The sequence below is a fragment of the Lycium barbarum genome, chromosome 1 (assembly GCF_019175385.1).
Source record: "Lycium barbarum isolate Lr01 chromosome 1, ASM1917538v2, whole genome shotgun sequence".
In the NCBI taxonomy this organism is placed as follows: domain Eukaryota; kingdom Viridiplantae; phylum Streptophyta; class Magnoliopsida; order Solanales; family Solanaceae; genus Lycium; species Lycium barbarum.
Window position 1 is genome coordinate 3,843,963 of NC_083337.1, and position 20,182 is coordinate 3,864,144.

A 20,182-nucleotide genomic window follows, 5' to 3' on the forward strand; every position below is an offset into this window, starting at 1 on the left:
GTTAAGGCTCTCTATTTTCCGTGATGCATCTTGTCTATTACCTATTTTATAATGTCAGTTGCTTGCTGTGCTTATGTTGCCCAAACAATGTGACCCTTAATTACATTTTGAGAGGACAGAGATGAAAATCTTATGCAGAATTTATGTGGCAATTTTCTTCACTCACTTAGACAGTCCTTGCATTGTACTGCTTTTAGCTGGTTTTTAGAAAGCAGTATCCCGGAGGACGTACCGGTTTTTCTTTTTTTTTTTGTTTCTATATAGTTTTACTATCCAAATTTTTTTCTCAATACTGTCCTTCAGATAAAGGTAGCACTACAATTCCTTTCTCCATTCTTTTGGAATGAATTATCCCAGGTTGTAAGGTCCTTCTGCAAGGATAAGATCACGATATTCCCCCGTTCTTATACCTGAGAAATCAATTTGTCATCGACCATTCATCTGAGGGGTCTGCAGGCAGTAAGTTTTCAACAATTGCTGATGTGCAAGATATCATACTGATTGCTGATTTACAGAATATCATTTTTTGTTATTTTCCTCATCTGCTTGAGCTTGGATATGATGTACATTACTTAGCACGATTGTTGTGCTCTGAGGACACTACATAAAACAAATACTCCTCCCAAACAAGTTCGGGTCGGCTATGTGAATCCTCATTGACCATGTTTCATCCTGTTACTGATGAAAGTTTGGTTAGTTTTTTCCTGAGAATTTGTTGGGGATAGCAAAACGTTGTCACTTGATAAACGTTATCGGTGTAGTTCATGCAGAAACCTGGTATGATTAGTTGTCTGTGAATCCACGTTCTGGATATCCATGATAAATGCACATAAAGTAGCTGAATGTGTGTCCATTACAAGTTTGCTTAAGATCCTATACAAGTTTCTTTTGTTTGTTTAAGATACTGAAGTTTCTTGTATACCCTTCACTGAATAGGGTGTGACTTATCCATCAACAAAGTGGATAAAAACCATGAAAGACCAAGGTTTAAAGTCAAAAATGTTTTGTGATTTCTTTCCATAACCAGTGAAATAGTCGACAAGCATGCAGCTTCAATGTTATCAAAGAAAAACTAATGATAGCCAAGTAACCATAAAACGCCTTTCCTATATATTGAAAAGGCGTAATCTGCATTAGTTGTAACTGATGAGACTTATCATAATATTTTTTCGATCTTGTTTCAAGCATTTGGGTCGAGTGGAAAGGGCGTTCATCGGTCACTTTCGACCCATCTTTGAAAAATAACCATTGTCCTGGAGTTTCAAATTTGACAAGTAAAACTCCAAGATATTAATCTTGTTTTAAGCAATTGCCTCGAGTAGAAGTAGCACCCACTGGCCATTTTCTGGTCCCATCTTTAAGAAATAACCGTTGTCTTGGAAGTTCAAATTTCACAACTGATGTCCTGGAGTTAAACTTGTGAAATTTGGAACTCAACAATGACTGTTTTTCCAATTACACGAGCTGAAAAATAACTAGTGATTTTTTCCCATTGCCTAGACTAGCAAGAACATATTTAACCAGCTCATCAGCAAAATGTGAGTAAATCCGGAACCACAAAGATTGATACCTCTTGTGAATAATTTGGTGGATTTTGTGTCTGGAACTACATCTGCTTTCTGCCTTTTGTCATATAAACAGAACAACTAAGGATGTCCCTGTACATTCACTTATGAAGCAGCAGAAGTATTCTATCCATGCAGTTAACAGTTGTGCTACTTTTCTTTTCCTTCTAACAGTTGTAACAAGATACAAAATGCAGTATTGGAAGACTTGGCATCTCTATGGTTTTATCAACTAATGAAAACATATTTGTCTCCATCTGACATTATGCCTGCAGGAACAACTGGGTTCTTGGCTCCTGAACCATCCTTTCGAACCTGAGCATGCGATTCGGCCTCGTGCTGGAACATCTTGACGAGTTCTTGTAACTCTAGTTTTCTCACCTGGACCTGCTCCTCAACGAATGGTCTTTTCAGTCCAAGATAGATCAATCCTATAGCAATTAAACAAGCTCCTAGCAAGACGAGGGCAAGAGAAAAAAAGGCAAATGCATATGGGGATCCCTCGTTTCCAGGAATTCCATCGACGTTTATCCCAAAGAGTCCGGTGATAATAGAAAGAACAAGTCCACAGCCCCCAAAAACTCCTAGATTATGTTGGACTCGAAGGCTCCGATCCTGAAGTTAAAGATTTTCGGAATAAAAGCTCAAGAGGAGTGACAATGGAAGTTACTGTCAAATAAAGATGAAAACTCGAAGAAATGACAAAAATGGTCCCTTATGTTTGAAGTTAGATTTAAAATAGTCCCTCAAGTATGCACTTAATAGTTTTGGACCTTTAAGTTTGTTGAAGTTAACACTTCTACTCTCTCTAAAAAATTTACCGAACTCTATCTGCTAGATTTGACGAAACTATGAGCGAAAGAAAATTAGCAGGAACTCACATTTAGCGGTACACATTTTGTAGCTTTGCTATTTTAAATTTATTTCTATAGTGTGGTGCAACTTTTTAAAGTGTAATTTTTTTTTTTTAATAGCTTATTAGTGTCTAGAGTAGTTTTTTGTGTTGCATCTTCTAGATTTTGATGACTTTTTTGGTATTTGTAGTTTAAAAAAATTCCACTGTTCCGCCAAATCTAACAAATAGAATACAACAACATATCTAGCGTGATCCCACAAAGTGGGGAAATGTAACAAATAGAATGCGGCAAATATTTTATGGAGATTAAAAGTGTCAGTTTTGACAAACTTAAAGGACCAAATCTGTTAAAGACATACTTATGGAACTATTTTGAACCTACCCTCAAACATAAAGGACCATTTTTGTCATTTCTCATGAAAACTCCTAATAAATGCAAGAAATGTCACACGTGTAAGCAGACCACTGTCCAATGAGCTCATTTGGCAGATTCCTGGTAGGCTAAAACTTTTCTAATAGCAATGAAGAATGAGGGTAGTGTTTGTTTTAAAGGTTACAAACTTAACTTTTGAAATTTTTCGGAATAGAGCCCCAATAGAAGCACATGGAAAATTAATTCTTTTGTTATGCAAAATCAGCAGAAACAAACGCTTTCGCTTTAAAATCTTAAAACTTTAAATAGTCTCTATTTGCTTATACCAAGACATGTTATATTCATTCCCTAGCATCAAATTTCTGAGGGAGACCTGCCAAGTGACACCAGTTTTACTGGTTAACATATACTCCCTCCGTCTCAATTTGTTCATATTACTTTCCTATTTAGTCAGCTTGTTGAATGTCACTTTTTATATTTAGTAACTTTCTACTTCCAACATCCTACATGGCATATCTAAGAGCACCAAGATTCAAAGGGCATTTAAGACCACAAAATTCAAAGGTTTTCTTTATTTTCTTAAACTTTGTGCTGAGTCGAACTTCGACAAACGAATTACAACGGAGGGAGTAGATGTTTTAGTTCAAGAATATATTTACTCTTTGTCACGAATAAGATCACCTAGATGTGCTGTGGAACGTTAGACTGATACCTGATATAGCTAATTACTTCTTATCAAGCGCCTTTACTAGTTAAAGATATAGACAAGGAAGTTTTTAACTTAAATCACTTATTCAGAATAGAATTTATCATATGTGAATAAACTTATGGCACCTGTAATGTCGCACGGACAGTACTCTGCATGACATCTTGAATTGTAAATAAGCGGCCACGAACCGCTTCTTGCTCTTCAATCATTTGTCTTGTACTTTTTACTATTCCTTGAAGCAAACTCCTTGCAGCATTTCCCCTAAGATGTTGGAGAAGCTCGAATACGATCTCTTCTCTTGCATGTAAAGCCCATTTTACTCTTATAACCTTGCAGAAAAAGAGAGAATGCTGGTTCAACTCTGACATATAACATGCTTTTAAACACTAGCCTGAAATAGAAAAATCCTCTCAAAGATGAGAGGAAGTTTAGGGATACTCCTATATCATGCAAAAGTCAAGGGAACTAGTAGGTAAAACTTGGATGACAAATAGTGTTACTTGGATGACAAATAGTGTTATACTTTTGTTCAAAAGTTCAAATTGGTCTTCTTGACTTTTCAGTTTTCACTATTAATCAGCATGCTTTGCATATGACCAAGGAGGAAGAGTCTCAGCTTATGATAAGCTTTCTTAGAATGTGAAATTCGAGCCTGTTTGGATTAGCTTATTGTAAATAGCTTATAAGCTTTAAGTGCTGAAACTGTTGATACGCAGTTGATGTGTTTGGTATAAAATGCTGATGAGCTGTTCTTTTGTTAGAATGACTAAAATACCCTTCAATTTTTTGTAAAAAATTATAAATTTATTAGTACCAGTGTTAAAGAAAAGGAGGAGCGACAGACACAGAGTGAAAAGGAAGTTAGGGTTTTGTTTTGGGAAAGATATTTTGAGAATTAGAAAAAATATTAAGGATAAAATAGTAAAATACTTGGTCAAACCAAAAGCACTAATAATTGAAAAGCCATAAGTTGGGGATGACCGGCTTTATGACTTTTGGCTGTTTTTGGCTTATAAGCACTTGGGGTCTACCAAACATGTAGATAAGCTAAAAAGTACTTATAAGCTTCACCAAACACCCTCTTAGTTTCTTTCCTACATTTCTCTTTTTCTCATTGGGTTTAGTGTCAACTGTAATAAGCACGGTTTTTATGCTCTGAGGGATCATTTCCTGCAACCGTGAAAACTAGAGGTACCTGTGTTGACAGCCTTCTAATCTCTTGATTCAAAATTACACTGAACAGCTGCACATCTTCATGGGTTCTCCTGTCCAACAGGGATACACTTCATAAGTTTCTAATGGATGTCACTAGCCAAACCAAAGGCAGCGGAATCTCAATTTCATCACAAAATCATAAGTCGAAAAACCTGTTCATGAACTTCAGTTCAGCTTCATCAGCTGCCCCAAAAATATTCTTCCGATATAACCTAAAAAATGTGTATTATACTATTAATTGAATTCACAATCATAATCCCAAGCGACATTGATCCAAAGTGACAAAAATTATAGGTGAATTCAGCCGTGCACAATAAATGACAAATCAAAAGCTATCGGTATTGTATAAATTTCTATCATGCTCACGGCATATTGAGAAATTGGAAATTAACAGTCAAAGCTACAACTTCTGACAAAGTTAAGTAGCCTGAAATGTAAAGATTGGTCAAAGACTGGAACGGGGTGGAGCAGAAAGCAAAAGAATGATATTTTTACAATAGCTTAATATATCATAACAAGAAAACGACAAAAAGAATGGTCCTGATTAGTAGTCCATTAAGGCAGTCCACCTACAATTTACACAAGTACTCGTTAAGGTTATGGTATGAACACGATTGCTCAGATGGTGGGACCTATTCCCACCAAAGCACTAAGTTCACATATTGATCAACTTCTAATTACTAAAAACAACTTAATTTCCTGATGACCTTTAGTATAATCGATACCATCTAAAGAAAGAAAAAGAGCAAGAAAATCCATCATTTCCCAAAGATGGAAAAAATCACAAGGCATGAATTGTAGGAAACATGAAGAGATGATTCTTTAATATCCAGAGGAACTTGTAATAACTGAAAGTCTAAAACATTATCAGTAACATAATTCTGTGCAAAAGTCACAAAAGCAAGAGATAAAAAGTGGAAAGGAAGGAAAACAACAAATAGACCAAGAAAATAAAGAAAAATTATAATTTGTTGAGTCAACACTACATGCTTATCAGTAATTATCACCCTTTTCGAGCTGCTTCAAGCTTTTCGTTTTTTTTTTTTTTTTGACAAGGAGGATGAATTCAAAAGTTTTTGGCAAATTAAGAAATGATAAACATGGGATTTGTTTCCTAGAACATGCAGTCATAAAAGAAATGGATCGAATGAAAACAAGGGAAAACTGATACCTGTCGTCCCACCGGGCCAGGCGACAAGCTAAGAGTGCTACTACCTCATGAATTGTTCGTGGGACATTACAAGAACCCGCAGCGAGTAATTCCTACAAACACATCATTAAATTATGAGATTCTATCACATAAAAAATCCAAGCCTCAAGACTGTTATTACTCAATTGCTTTTTTTTTTTTAAATAATTATGGTGTCCAGTCTAGCTTACGCACACCTCGACTAATTTCACGGGATACCTGCTACATCCCACCAACAATAGGTACCAGGTAACTCTGTCCACCAAGGCCTAGACATGAGAAGAAATCACCTAGTATTTTTGTCTTAGCTGGATCACCTAGTATTTTTGTCTTAGCTGGATTTGAATATGAGACCTCATTGTTCTCCTCCCATTGAGAACCACACCCTTGGCTGCTTCGTATTCCTCTCTCTAGTAATGTCAAATGAAGCATAGACAGTAGGATAGCTTAATACATGATCATTGACAAACCTGGACTTCTGAAATGCCGATCACATTGATATTTGGCGCAGATCCTTTAAGATGCAATGCAGTTAACAAGAAATTCTGTGCTTGCCACGATCGTAAAACAGCTGGAATATCATCTTCTGCAACATAAGGATCACCTACTGACTGCCCCAAGAGCTCAAACAGTAATCCACCAGCAACTCTAACTGGCACCTGCACTCAAAGCAACAAGAAGTGAAGGTTATACAACTCAAATTTGTGAACGTAGTTTTCACACGGAAATATAACTATCATTGTAGTAGAGAGACAATTCTTTAATGTTATGTCCTTCGATGATTTGTCACAAAGGAAATATTCATTATCCTAAGATGATCCATGATGCAGAATGATCTATGATGCTCTGCAGAGGAAGTGTTTTTTAAGCCACCAAAGTTTTCAGGGCCAAAGTTAGACCTCAACTAAGAGCATGCATAAAAGTTAGAACAACCGTTTAGAAAAAGCAAATGCAGTCTCTCATAGTTTGACTTTTCCTCCCTTTTCCTTCATATTTTTGTTCAAACTACAGTCTATTTGTGTCTCTGGTGTTCTTATCAGAGTTCACAAAATAAAATTGAGAAGCATCAAAGAAAATCATGCAGTCCCTGGACACAGCACAAAATACTTTTGTGGAACATGCTATATAAGTTGATAAAGCCATTGGCTCTAATAGCCTGTTTGGCCAAGCTTCTCCAAGGCTAAAAATGCTTTTTTTTTTCTCAATTTTTTTTTTCTCAAAGTTGAGGTGGCCAAGCTTTTAGCTGAAGAAAACGTAAGTAGAAGCAGAAGCTCTTTTTGGGAAGCTGAAAAGTACTTCTCCCCAAAAGTACTTTTTTGAAAAACACTTTTGAGAAAATACACTTAGAAGCACTTTTTAAAAGCTTGGCCAAACACTAATTGTTGCTCAAAAGTGATTTTCAAATTGATTAGCTAAATATAAACTGCTTCTCACCAAAAGTACTTTTTTGAAAAGAACTTTTCAAAATAAGCCAATTTTAGAAGCTTGGCAACAGACCATAAATGATGTTCTTGCGAGAGAAGTAACAGCTAAGTAACGCAGGTCAAACTGCGGAGAGAAAACAGTTTAAAAGATCAAATGACCGGTCACCAAGTTAACAGACAAACTGCAACCTCAATGGTTTTCTGTCAAAATCGGTAGAGAAAACAGTTTAAAAGATCAAATGACCGGTCACCAAGTTAACAGACAAACTGCAACCTCAATGGTTTTCTGTCAAAATCGGTTTTGCAGAAACTTAAGCATGCTATTTAGCAAGAAAGTTCAACTTACTGTCTGTACTCATTCCTCCCCTTATCTCCTTTTTGCAATCTCAGGAAGACCTATTATCTAAATGGAATATGTCAGACCAACCAACGAAGTCCAGTAACATTGGGCTTGTGTTAGCATCTTTTGCTGCTTCTATTAAGCAACTTCTAGAAGGCATAGAAGTAAGTAGCTGGTGAGGCAAATAATTTATAACATAAAACACGATTACTTGCATGTCTTTACCGAAGCTTTTCACAATTACCAAGAGTCAACCATCCTTTAGGTCATTTTCAGGAACAATAGCCTATTCGTAGATCCTTATAAACTTGCACATCCTAAAAACTAAAAGAAAGGAAAAGTACCACAATAACCTGGTAGGTTATGCAATAGGTTAGTAGGTTTAGTCTTCCCAAAGTTGTTAAAGCAGTAAGGAATTGCTCGTGTCTAAACTTATAATCCCTAAGTTCCAATTTATGTAACACTCTTCCCTTTTTAGTCAGTCCCAAAAAAATGACACCTTTCTATATTTAGTAGTAGTTTTAAACTTCTCGTTTTACCAATAAGATTATTTATAGCCACACATATATCTATTGCTTACTTTAGACCACATGTTTCAAAAGTCATCCTCTCATTCTTAAACTCCGTGCCCGGTCAACACCTTCACATATATTGGGATGGAGGGAGTAGAAGAGAAGTACCTCATAGAGAAGGTGCTTCATACGTTCACTGATCAGCTTGCTTTCATCTCGCAAGGCAATACTTATGGCGGGATGTAGCCACTGAGCATTGTTCAACCATGCATTAACGGAAGGGTGACCTGCAGCTACATGACACCACCAAGTTGGTCCCACCGCACGTTGCCAGTATGGAGCCGCAACATCTGCTACAGTGACATCATCATCTTCCTCATCCGTAAAATCAACAGGCTGAGACGCCCAACCACTATCAATATGCACTGTCTGAAGCAGCTCAGATATTCTAGCCCAGCCTATCGGTATCCAGTAATTACCAGGAAACCTTTCTGTGTTACCATAAGGTTCTATAAAGAGATCCTCGTCAACATCTTGGAGTGAGAAATTACTCTCTCCATATTTAGATAATGGTGGTTTTGTAGGTTTCCTGGCAGTAGAGATATCAAAATTAGCCCATGATAACATGACCTGCGTAACCTGCCCAAGTTTGGGCTGGTCATTGACCCTCTCATTCATTAACTCAACCCATTTCGGCCCATCAAAAAATTGGGCTGATATGTCGTCCAAATTGACCGATGTGAAGTCTTGTCAAAATATTTTCAAAAAGTCTTTTTTTTTTCGTTTGATATGTAGCTATAATAATTGAAAAAAAATAGTTTTATTAGGTACTAAAAGATTAAAAGAGAACACAGAAATTAAAACTTAGTAAGAATTGGATGGGTTTGGTTATGACCCGCTTTTTAGGCCCATTTCATCCCAAGTAACTTTTGGGCAGGTCAACAACCCACCCATTTATTACTCTGCCCATTTTGACCCGCCCAAAAAATTCAGCCCAACCCGCCCATTTGACATCCCTACCTGGCAGCATAACATTCAGTCAATCTCGAGCCATTTCTCTTACGTTTGCCACGGACAAATTCAAAGGCACAAAGAAGGCCATCTGTCCATAGCTCACTACCCAGCATGACATCTCTGGACAGTTGCTGTTTATGATTCTCTAGATTCGTCTTCATACCATTGTTTGTTTCTGCACTCTCATGAGTTACACTACTCATGTTGCTTTCCCTTTTTCCTGTTTCAACTTAGCCAGCATTCCTGAAATAATCAGCCATTGGTGGACCCAAATTTGTTGAAAAGGTTACAAGATGAAGGAAGACAACAAAAAAAGAATCTCAAAAAAGTAGTATTATATGAGGATTGTGAATGTTACTCCCTCCGTCCCATTTTATGTGAAGGTCTTTGAGCTGACGAAATTTAAGAAATAAAGGAAGACTTTTGAAGCTTGTAGTCTAAAACAAAGTACAAAAATATGTGTGGCTAGAAATCATTTCACTAAAGGTCAAAAGGTAATTTTAAAGTTGAATTTTTCCTAAATATAGAAAGGTGTCATTCTTTTTGGGACCAACTAAAAAGGAAAGAGTGTCATACAAATTGGGACTGAGGGAGTAACATTTTGCCAAGATCAGGTCAGATCTGTGCTATGATCTCATGAAACCATTCAACAAATAACTTGGGTCGTTGTCTAACCGTTTCGAGCAAAAACAAAGGTTGTACAATTATGTCAAAAAATTAAAGGTATATAGTAAGGAACTAATTTGCACATTTAACAGTCAAATATTGAAGCTCATGTGTAGTAGTCCTGAAATCCACTGAAGTGGTACACTAGGAAAGTATATTGGTGCATTTAACATCTAAAGTTACAATCTTAGTAGATATGTTTTACAAGGCAACAATGAAAACATAGGATAGAAAAAAAGGGTTGTGTGGGGTATGACCATAACGACTCTATGAAGAAGTCATTTTCTGGTGTTTGATTTCTTAAAGAAAAAGCCATTTATGATGTTTGAGGAAGTCATGTTCCTTCAGATGTACATTTCTAACTTCATATTACTTGCTCCAACCAATACTTAAATATTATTATCAATCATTAACACTCAAAGAGTTCATCAAAACACTAACCAATTTGCTGAAAATTATTATCTATATTGACCACTCCAACAACAAATAAGTGAGAACACCACCTATTTTCTCCGAAAAAGGAAAAAAATTCATGGAAAACAATTCCAGTCATGCTAAACGCCTAAGTACACGGCTAAGGTACAGGGTCTTTTCGGAACCAAAAAGGAAAATTCTTTCACATCATCAATCTTTAACACTCAAAGAGTTCATCAAAGCACTACCCAATTTGCTGAAATTATTACCTATACTGTCCATTCACCAACAAATCAGTAAAAACACCACCTATTTTCCTGAAAGCCATTAATTTCCTTCTTGCTAAACTCCTCACTGGATAACACCACGAAGGTACAGGGTATTGTCAGAACCAAAAAGGAAAATTCTTTCATATCATCAATCTTTTAACACTCAAAAAGTACATCAAAACACTATCCAATTTGCTGAAATTCTTATCCAGCAATCTCCTTCATGTTAAACACCTCAGTGGAAGTAACACTGTGAAGTTATAGCGTATTGACGGAACCAAAAAAGGAAAATTCTTTCATATCATCAAATATTTAACACTCAAAAATTTCATCAAAACACTATCCAATTTGCTGACATTATTATCTATATTGTCCATTCACCAACAAATAAGTTAAGAAAACCAGGGGTGGCTCGACTATAAGGCCAATAAAGCAATCGCTTGGGGCCCCATTTTTTCCTTATATATATATATATATATATATATATATATATAATTGTTGCTTCTGCCTAAAGAAGTTTTCCAAAATTAAAATTGATAAAATCTTATCTAAAATCAACAATTTCTCAAGATAGATTAAATGAATTAGCTATATTATCAATTGAGAAGGAATTGTTAGAACAAATTGATTATAAAACAATAATCAATGACTTTGCATCAAAAAAGTTAGTAATGTAGACTTTAAATAAAAATATATATGACGATAAAGGGCGTCTGGCTTTAGGCCCCCAATGTTGTTAAGACGGCCCTGAAGAACACCACCTAAAAAAAAGCAGCCCGGTGCACTAAGCTCCCGCTAAGGGCGGGACCACAAGGGTCTATTGTACGCAGTCTTACCTTGCATTTCTACAAGAGGCTGTTTCCACGGCTCGAATTGAAGAACACCACCTATTTTCCTAAAAACCATCAATTTCCTTCATGCTAAGACCTCAGTGGAAGTAACACAGTGAAAGTACAGGGTATTGTTTGAACCAAAAAGGGAAATTCTTTCATATCATCAAATCTTTAACAATCAAAAAGTTCATCAAAACACTAAACCAATTTATACCTCAGTGGGATTAAAAAAAAAAAAAAAAAAAAAAAAAAGTTTCTTTCGAATCACCCAAGTAATCAATACACATACAGTCTTCTTGAACATAACTCATTTCATTTTTAATACATAAACGTTTAGGGAAACTTACAAGTAGTAAGAGTAACAGTGAACACCAATTGGCCCCAAATGAAAGAAAAATCAATTGTTCCTTGAACTTTCCAGAATTCTTAAGACCAAAGATTCAAATGGTTAGGATAAAAAATGTTTCTTGATTTCAATAAAAACCTTAAAAATGCTTATTCTACATAGTGCAAGTGGCAAAGAATAAGTGTTTCAGTGTGCTTTAGACAAATTGCTGATACCCAAGTATTTGGGTGCTGACATGTGGAAGTCAGTTAAATATTAAACCGTTTATTTACTTAATAAATAAACTGTGTAAATCAGTAGTCAATTCAAAGGGTCTCACACTCACACTCACACTCAATTTTATTTTATGAACAAAAGACAAAAAATGGTTATGTCAGACCTCATTTATTTATTATTAATATAAAATATGTAAATAGTATTTCCTTCGTCGTATGGAGTTTAAGAAAAAAAGAAATATCAACTTATGATCTAAAACAAGTCATATATGTGTGGTTGTAAATCATTTTATTAAGGATAAAACAAGAAGTTATAAGTTAAATTATTTATAAATATAGAATGTATGAGAGTATTAAATTATGAAGGTTTAATCTTAATAATTCAAATTTTTATTAATAAGTGTGTTTGTTTTTAAAATTTTATAAACCGATCTAAATAATTAACATTTATAAAAAAGACTAATACCCTATGAGATGTTCATTCAAGGATTTGTACAACTCCATCTCTTTTCACCGCTAAAGGATGTCATCAACTCATCTTCAGCCAATTTTTGTTTTAAAAAAGACGCAAAAATGCATTTAGTGGGTTTCGATCCCGCAACCTTGAGGGATTAAACCAAACGCTTAACCAGTGCTCCATTGAGGCCAATTTAAGTATGTGTTCCTTCAGTTAATATTAGTATATTTTAAGGATTATATACACAATATACCGAGTTTAGTCGGGTGACTATGGGTTCACGTAACCCAATTTTAATGCATAGATTCGCCCATGTAATTACCACTACCATTAGTTATCAATATCACCCATCACAATTATTAAATGTCACCACCAACTAGCGTGATCAAGATCAACAACCAACAACCATCATTCAACAGAATCACCAATCAGCACTCACAATCACCACGGCTAGTCATTATTACCACAAACTCCGCAAATTTTTTAAAGAATACTAATATAGTATTGGATTAATTTAGTATTTTATTTAAATTTTATATTTATTAATTTTTAAATAAAGACAAGTTTAATATATTCAAATCTTAAGAGAATAAATAATTTTAATTATGTATAACATTCAGATCTTAATTCAACATCTTAATATTCGGATATGTTTTGGATAAAATGATATGGATTTAATGCTTTTTATTTTTGGCGTAAAACTCAAGTGTCACTTAACAAAAAGTTTTCGGGTTGAGTGACTTTTAAGTGAAATAATAAAAGATAAGTGATTTCTATGATTAAAAAAAGACTTTATTTACCTAGTTCTAATAGTTGAGTGGTACCACTTAACAAACTAACTTTCCAAATAATTGCATTAAGTAGAGTTTCTTGCGAGCAATACCTACAATACCAAGATTAATTGGTCAGTTTCCTCCATTTACAAACTATAGATGGAAATCCTCCTCTCCTCTCCTAACAGGTAAGATTCCATTTTGGAAAAACAAAGCAACTCAACCTAATTGCCATCACTCACTAAATTATAATAAATCTTGAGCTTGTAAACTCCTATCACAAACTCTCAACATGATCATGCAGCGTGTGGCAGCTTCACAGAAAGTAACCATTGATCGATAACTCAGGAGAGACGAATCTAGCATGTAACATATAGGTTTACGTGTGAACCTAGTAATTTTTGTCCAAACTCTACATATGTAACGATAAATATTTGATAGTGAGCTCAGTTACTATATTGTATATTAACTCGATATCACTGTAGAATCCATAAACTTCAAATCCTGAATCCGCCTCTGTCAAATAGAGTCTGTAGCTAGGCCAGCAGTATCACAAGGTATGTTAAGATGTGGAATATATAACTTAAAGAGCTACTTGCTGCTACTGCTGGTGAGGTTGATGGTGTGGTTGGTCCAGCACCAAATGTTCTTGATCTTCCTGCATTAGTTGTGTTCAAAATAGATGCACTTGTGCTGCAATCAGTCACATAAATTAGTCAAGTTTTCTGCTTCTAACAGGGTTAAGTTAAAAAAAGATACTAACACTGGAGTTGTTAGTTCACCTTGTTGATGGATATTGGCATGATCCACTACCTGCAGACATATAAGCATTTAATAACATGTCATCAACTACATACGAAGGTTAATTTCACGTATGGTTCACGGAACTTTATCCACTATAACAGTAAAGTCACAAAGCTTTCTTTTATCACATCAAAATAACTGAACTGTGTGAACTGCTCAGAAAGAAAAAAACCGGAAGATCAAATTTTCGGTTGGGGTTTGACAAGTCACTCGCTATTTTAGTGCTTTGTCACTCTATAAATTCCACGATAGAAAATGTGATAAATCATCAACTAAAGTAGATGCACTTTCCCCGGCTTAAAGGACGGAACTCCGGCAAGAAATCTATTGAAGAATTGGTGCTGAGTTAGCCGAAAATCAAAGTTTATCGGGTCTACAAAGCGAGGCTGCTAAAGAAGAGCTTGTTCCGGTTTCGACACGAGAATTAGAAAAGGAATAACAGTTTTTTTCCTATAGTTTATCCTATAGAGGATCTAGTAACAAGAAGATTTAATCAGAAATATTGACAAATTCCTCATTTTATAAAACAAAACACAACTAAGAAAATCCACAATGCAACAAGAAAATAGAAGAAATATGGATAACAATATAAAAGTCCTTCATTCTAGAAAATTTGCAAATCCATCATACTGTAATTGGAGATACAAAATGTGGGATATATGTCAATCTTAGCAAGTCAGATATAGTTCTGTTATTTTAATATGACCGAAAAATAGTTGTGTAACTTTACTGTTATGGCGGATAAAGTTCAGTGACAATAGGTGTAATTCACCCCGGACATATTACATGAAACATGACTAATAACAAATGCAGCTTACTTGGGTTAGTGTTGGTAGTAATAGCAGAGCCCGCAAAATTGCAGCTATTTGGAATTGGGTTTTTCTGGTAATAGTTGTTGAATGCATACGAAGCGTGATCGCGAAGAGTGTTCGGGTTGTAGCAGCTGCCATGTGGCTGAATCGCCGAGCAATCAGCGCCACCATTGCCACAAGCATAGTCCAAAGCAACCTGCAGCAGATGCGAATTCAAAATTTAAAGTCAGTATATTACGTTTTTTATATATGTGCCATTTTTTTTTAACTCACGCACACATATATAGAGTCCGGGCTAGACGCCAGGTATTCCTTTGAACTTGTTGCATCTAGGGGTGTTTACTGGAAACTGAAAAACTAAACCAACTCGAAAATTGAATCTAACCAGGAATAATTGTTATTTTTCTTGTTTGATTTGGTTTTGATTTTTTAATTTTGATTTGGTTTTGGTTTTAAATAAAAAATAACAATAAAAAAAAAGGAACCAAACTTGACTATATAAATAGCACTTTACGAATTATACACATATATGTGTAATTTTCATATAAATTTTTTATGGTACATATTAGTCTCTTGCACTCTCATCACATATTAAAATAAACGACCAAAAAAAAAAAAAGCAATAAAAAGTCGACGCAATTGGTTTGATCTGGTTCTAATATAATGGAAAAACTGACTTAATTTCGAAAAGATCGACTCAATTCAAACCATGAACACCCTTCATTGCATCTAGTCTAGATCCGCAACTGACCTGCAGGGAGGTTTGTGAAGCAGCTCGGCTAGCAACACACCAGCTCGCACCGGAAGACACTGGAGAATTGGTTATTGCTGGTGTCGAAACTGGATTAGTTGGGCCAGAGATAGTTGGATTCAGCACAGGGGTTGATATGGTAGGATTTCCTGTTGGTACTGTTGTTATAGGTGTTGTTATATCCTTTTGATTTACCATTTTCTGCTGCACTATGAATTCTCTTGGGGTTGCATTTAAACCTGAAAGGAGCAAATGAGCATTAAAATTCAAACTTGGGGACAAGATTTTACAACTTGAAAGAAATAAGATTCCTTTTATGTAGTGGAGTGATTTGCAATGAACAACCTATGGGATATGTTGCTCGTACTCTTCAAAAATGATACTAGATCTATGTTAAATCTTTCCAAAATACACTACTTTTGAAAGAACCAAGATGCACTCCTCAACATTTTTGAAGACTCTCAGCAACATAGTTTATGAGGATGAAGTTTCTGTTCATGTAGTTATTGTTAGGATCGAAATTATCAGGTATCATATGGAAGCTAACAAAGTCAGACAATGATAAAATAAGATAACAAAGACAGATATACCAAAAGAGACGTAACAATTTTAGATGATTTGATTAATTGATCTACATGTGAGCAATTCAATCGTAAATAGACCAACGAAATACTAAAACAAAAATTTTAACCACCAAATGTTGATGTGGAGTGGTAAGTACTCTCCATCTTTAAGTCTCGAGTTCGAGCCCTGAATATAGAATCGTCTTTGATAGGGAGCGCAAGCAGATATCAAACACCAGACGACAAACCAAAAAAAAAACAAAATTTCAAAGTAAGTGAAGCAGAGGAAGAAAAGAAGAATATAACAGAGAATATTGTTGTAGAAGAACCTTATGCAGTCATTATAGGAGATCCGGTATATGAAAATTATGATGATAGAGACAAAGTTTCATTCACCTGAACAGATAATAATACAAAGAGAACTGAGTTGAATAAATATAAGATTGCTGAATATCTTTGTACTCATTGTTCCAAAAATTCTAACTTTCATCTTCATATTCTCCTTAATCAAGTACTGCACTCATTTTCATGTCAAAAAACAAGAAACCATGATGACCTTCTTGGGAAAGCAGATGATTTTGTGTATATATATCCAAAGTAATACAATCTTTTTTTTTTTTTTATAATGGTGGTGTTCGGATTAACTTGAGCAACAAATAAAAAATTCAAATAAGGGAAAATTCAAGAAAATATTGCAATGTCACATCTGGGACATAAAGTTATTTTTTATCCTTCTTTGCCACTATACTAAAATATTTCTTTACGTCAAGGACATTCAATAGTTATATTTAACAAACAGAATTTGTTTTTAGCTTATTCACACAATATAATTTTTTGATGAAGGTCCCTAAATCTAACCCCTTCTTCCCGGTGCGCATCTTAACTATTTTATCTAATATTGTACTTGTTATTTCGCACATCAATCTTAAGTACTGAATAACTTTATCACCAATCTTCACTTGAATTAGGGCTATAAGGGTAGGGAAGCAAGACAAAGAAGTATAATCTTACTCGCATCCTATATTTACACCAACTTAATAAAAATAATGACACATGTCTTTATATACACTTTCATTACTTAACCATAATTCAATATGATTTCAGGTAAATGTGGAATATGGATAAATATTACCAGAAAAAGAGAAAGGGGAAGTGGGATAAGGAGAAGACAAGAAAGTGAAAGAGGGAATTAATTGGAATTTAAGTGTGGGGTTGTTAATTGAAGTTAGTGATAATGGTAATGATGATATGTGCATTTTTTTCTTCTCTTTTTGGGACACTAGCTTTTCACTGTTTCATAGGACCAAATTAAGTACCTTATGATTTGTTTAAACTTACTTATCTTTTGTTTCTTTTTCTTTTAAAGAGAATGATTCTTATTGATCATAATAGGTTGCTGATTAACTTAAATAGTTAACTATGATGAATCCTCTAAACTTCATCTCTATCAGGGAAAAAAAGTGATATATAAACATGAGTTAAAAAAACAAATTTCTCTTTTCCTGCATCAGCCAGACCATCTTATCATACAAAGTTCATTTAATAGGAAGAAGTGGCGCGAAAATCCTTATCCAAGAGATGTCAATTTGTTAAAAAAATTACACCATTTAGATTTTAATTTTTTTTTATATATACACTATATTACTTTGTTAATCATATGTTACTTCCTTTTCTCAGATGGAACATGTAGCCTGTTCTGTTGAACACTGGGCTATCTGATATAACTGCTCTTGTGGATTCTTGTTAGGACACTCAAGTCCAATTTCCACCCTACCACTTCTTGCTTTCTCACAGAAGAAACCTATTGAGGGACGGATTTACAGTTGAGATTACGAGTTCGGCCGAATTCTAACAGTTTCAACCAAACCTTATATTAGTATTAACTATTAAGAACTTTACTTAATTTGTATAAAATATCTAACCATCCAGAATCAGTAAACAAAAAAGTTATGGTCCTGAACTCATAAACTTAAAATTTGATATGCATCTTTGTAGAAATCCATGCTAAACCTATCATCCAATATTGTCCCAGATAGGGGCGAAGCTACATGTCTGCTTACGGATTCGACATAATTCAATAGCTTTAGCCTAGACCATGTTTTTGTGTTTAAAATTAGCGTAGCATGTATAAATGATTTTTTTAGAATCCAATAAACTGCTTTTTTAGAACACAAAACTCTTAACAATAAAATCTTAGTTCCGCCTCTGATCTCATATTTTTCTTCTATACATTGGAAAAAGTTGCACACAACTATTTAAATTAATTTGAAACATATGTTATTAGGGAAATGTCAATCTTAAAGATATATAATAAATTGTAAATATGATCTTTTGCAATAGTTGCGGCTCTGTTTATGGCTTTTTATGCTATATCAAGGAAGATATTTTTATTTTAAAAAAGGCAAAAGTCATAGATAGTCCCCTAAATTTTGCCACATTTTCCTCATGACTATCTAAATCCAAGCTTGTTCCAATTTGATACCTAAGCCACTTCAAATTTGTACCTATTGAATATTTTTTTGACAATCATCCAAAAGTATAGAATGTGTGTGCTACACTCGCGAATGACATGGTAATGTGACGAATTAAATAATGACACGTGGCATTTGGCTCAAAAATTAATTATAAGAAGAGAAAAAAAAACTATTTAAAATATATTGAATTAATTAAAAAATATAATTTAATAATAACAAAAAAATAAAAAATATATTCTTGAAGAAAGCCCCTACCCAGTACCCAGCCACGTTCAACCTTCTTCAACCTTCAACCTACATTCCCCGCCATCCCATTAGCCACCCCTACGTTCAACTTTCTTCCCCTCCCATTAGCCACCACCCACTCCACCCTCTTTCCCTCCACCTGTCATTAGCTTTAGATTCACCTGAAGTATTAACAAATCCATATGAACGTCACCGGAAAAATTGAAATATTGCCGGAAATTTTCTAGAAATCCAGATCTGATTTCTTCTCTTGAAGAACTTCTTTTCTTTTGTTTTGATCCTTTCAACTTTGATGATCTATTGTTATTAGATTACATAGATATATTAACATATTCTGACAGAACCAGCATGGGCATAAAAATGGAGTTTTATCAGAAATATTTTTGACACCCAAATCCAAAGTTTCTTATTCGAATTTAGTGGGAGACATCAACGGCATTAGACTGAGTTAAAAAGTGTGATTGGTGTGTTTTACAGCAACGAGCAGCGGCGGCAATGACAGTCACCGGTGGAGAAGATGAGCCAAAAAAAATATTTATTAAAAATAATAATCTTTACGCCCCTATTTTTTTGTATATTACACACACATTGCCACATCAGCAAAAAGTATTCAATACGTATAAATTTGAAGTGGCTTAGGTATCAAATTGAAACAAGATTAGATTTAGATAGCCATGAGAAAAATGTGTCAAAATTTAAGGCTATTTACGACTTTTACCTTAAAAAAAACAAAATTCAAGTCTGCAACTGCCCCCACAGTGAAATAAACTATTGAGAGCTAATGATGAGTATCTTCCTAAATCCTAGTTAAAGGGAAGTACTTTTGATAAATCAATCTCAAAGTTCTTAGGGTCCATGTATAAAAAAATGTTTTTGTGGGGCTCCTTTGCAAGAAAGTGAGTCCTTGACATTTTTAATTATTGTAAATGAGACCACAAATGACTTAAATTTGAACCAAGTGGTTAATGACTATTGTTTAATGATTAATGATAAGCCGTTACACTTCTTTTTTCCCAATTAAAAATCTTGATCCAAGTGGGAAGGCACATGTCTCGAGTTTTGGGTCAAAAAAATAGGCCGAAAGGTGAATTAGACTTCTATGGTTAGGGTGATATTGCACAAATAAGATCTCTCATTGCTCCTATTTAAATTTTGACCTCGTTTTAAAAGGTTTTACAAAAACATATTACCAATGAAAGATCATCACAAATTAACAACCAAATCTTGACGATTCTGGCAGATTACAGTTGAATTTGTTAGGTTATCTTATCATACGTCTGGACGATCAGCTAGAAATTGACCACTAAACTTGTCATATTATGATATGTCATAAACTTGTTGTGTAGAAATTTCAGTAACATA

General features: G+C 34.6%; 2 protein-coding genes across 4 annotated transcripts; both read right to left on the reverse strand.

Annotated features, from left to right (window-relative positions):
- Window positions 1-1,543: 1,543 nt before the first annotated feature.
- On the reverse strand, window positions 1,544-11,960 carry LOC132629604 (uncharacterized). 3 transcript variants are annotated; one of them, XM_060345098.1, is made up of 10 exons: window positions 11,727-11,960; window positions 10,547-10,631; window positions 9,204-9,440; window positions 8,352-8,772; window positions 6,378-6,566; window positions 5,890-5,981; window positions 4,871-4,930; window positions 4,699-4,768; window positions 3,629-3,832; window positions 1,544-2,180 (listed from the first exon to the last, which is right to left on the reverse strand). In XM_060345098.1, exons 3-10 carry the CDS (start codon window positions 9,398-9,400, stop codon window positions 1,794-1,796), a joined length of 1,620 nt encoding a protein of 539 aa, XP_060201081.1. In that variant the 5' UTR covers window positions 9,401-9,440; window positions 10,547-10,631; window positions 11,727-11,960; the 3' UTR covers window positions 1,544-1,793. The 3 variants fall into 3 exon arrangements, with proteins under 3 accessions (XP_060201081.1, XP_060201082.1, XP_060201080.1); XM_060345099.1 differs by lacking the exon at window positions 10,547-10,631 and having other exon boundaries at window positions 9,204-9,426; XM_060345097.1 differs by lacking the exon at window positions 10,547-10,631 and having other exon boundaries at window positions 11,727-11,959.
- Window positions 11,961-13,282: 1,322 nt separating this feature from the next.
- Window positions 13,283-16,630, reverse strand: LOC132604563 (PLASMODESMATA CALLOSE-BINDING PROTEIN 1-like). Its single transcript, XM_060318314.1, has 5 exons — window positions 16,497-16,630; window positions 15,538-15,776; window positions 14,793-14,982; window positions 13,953-13,983; window positions 13,283-13,863 (listed from the first exon to the last, which is right to left on the reverse strand). The coding sequence occupies exons 1-5, from the start codon at window positions 16,594-16,596 to the stop codon at window positions 13,707-13,709; spliced, it is 717 nt and encodes a 238-aa protein (XP_060174297.1). The 5' UTR covers window positions 16,597-16,630; the 3' UTR covers window positions 13,283-13,706.
- Window positions 16,631-20,182: the final 3,552 nt, after the last annotated feature.

Bases quoted from the DNA above. Each gene is read 5' to 3' on its own strand.
- LOC132629604 (XM_060345099.1), bottom strand. From the start codon at position 9,400: ATGAGTAGTGTAACTCATGAGAGTGCAGAAACAAACAATGGTATGAAG. The intron at 4,769-4,870 runs GTTTTTCGACTT...CCTGTTGGACAG, and splicing joins GAACTGAAGTTCATGAACAG to GAGAACCCATGAAGATGTGC. The intron at 2,181-3,628 runs GTGCCATAAGTT...CTTTAACTTCAG, and splicing joins CTGTCCGTGCGACATTACAG to GATCGGAGCCTTCGAGTCCA.
- LOC132604563 (XM_060318314.1), bottom strand. From the start codon at position 16,596: ATGAAGATGAAAGTTAGAATTTTTGGAACAATGAGTACAAAGATATTC. The intron at 14,983-15,537 runs GTCAGTTGCGGA...CATCTGCTGCAG, and splicing joins CTTCACAAACCTCCCTGCAG to GTTGCTTTGGACTATGCTTG. The intron at 13,984-14,792 runs GTAAGCTGCATT...ATATGTCTGCAG, and splicing joins TACTACCAACACTAACCCAA to GTAGTGGATCATGCCAATAT.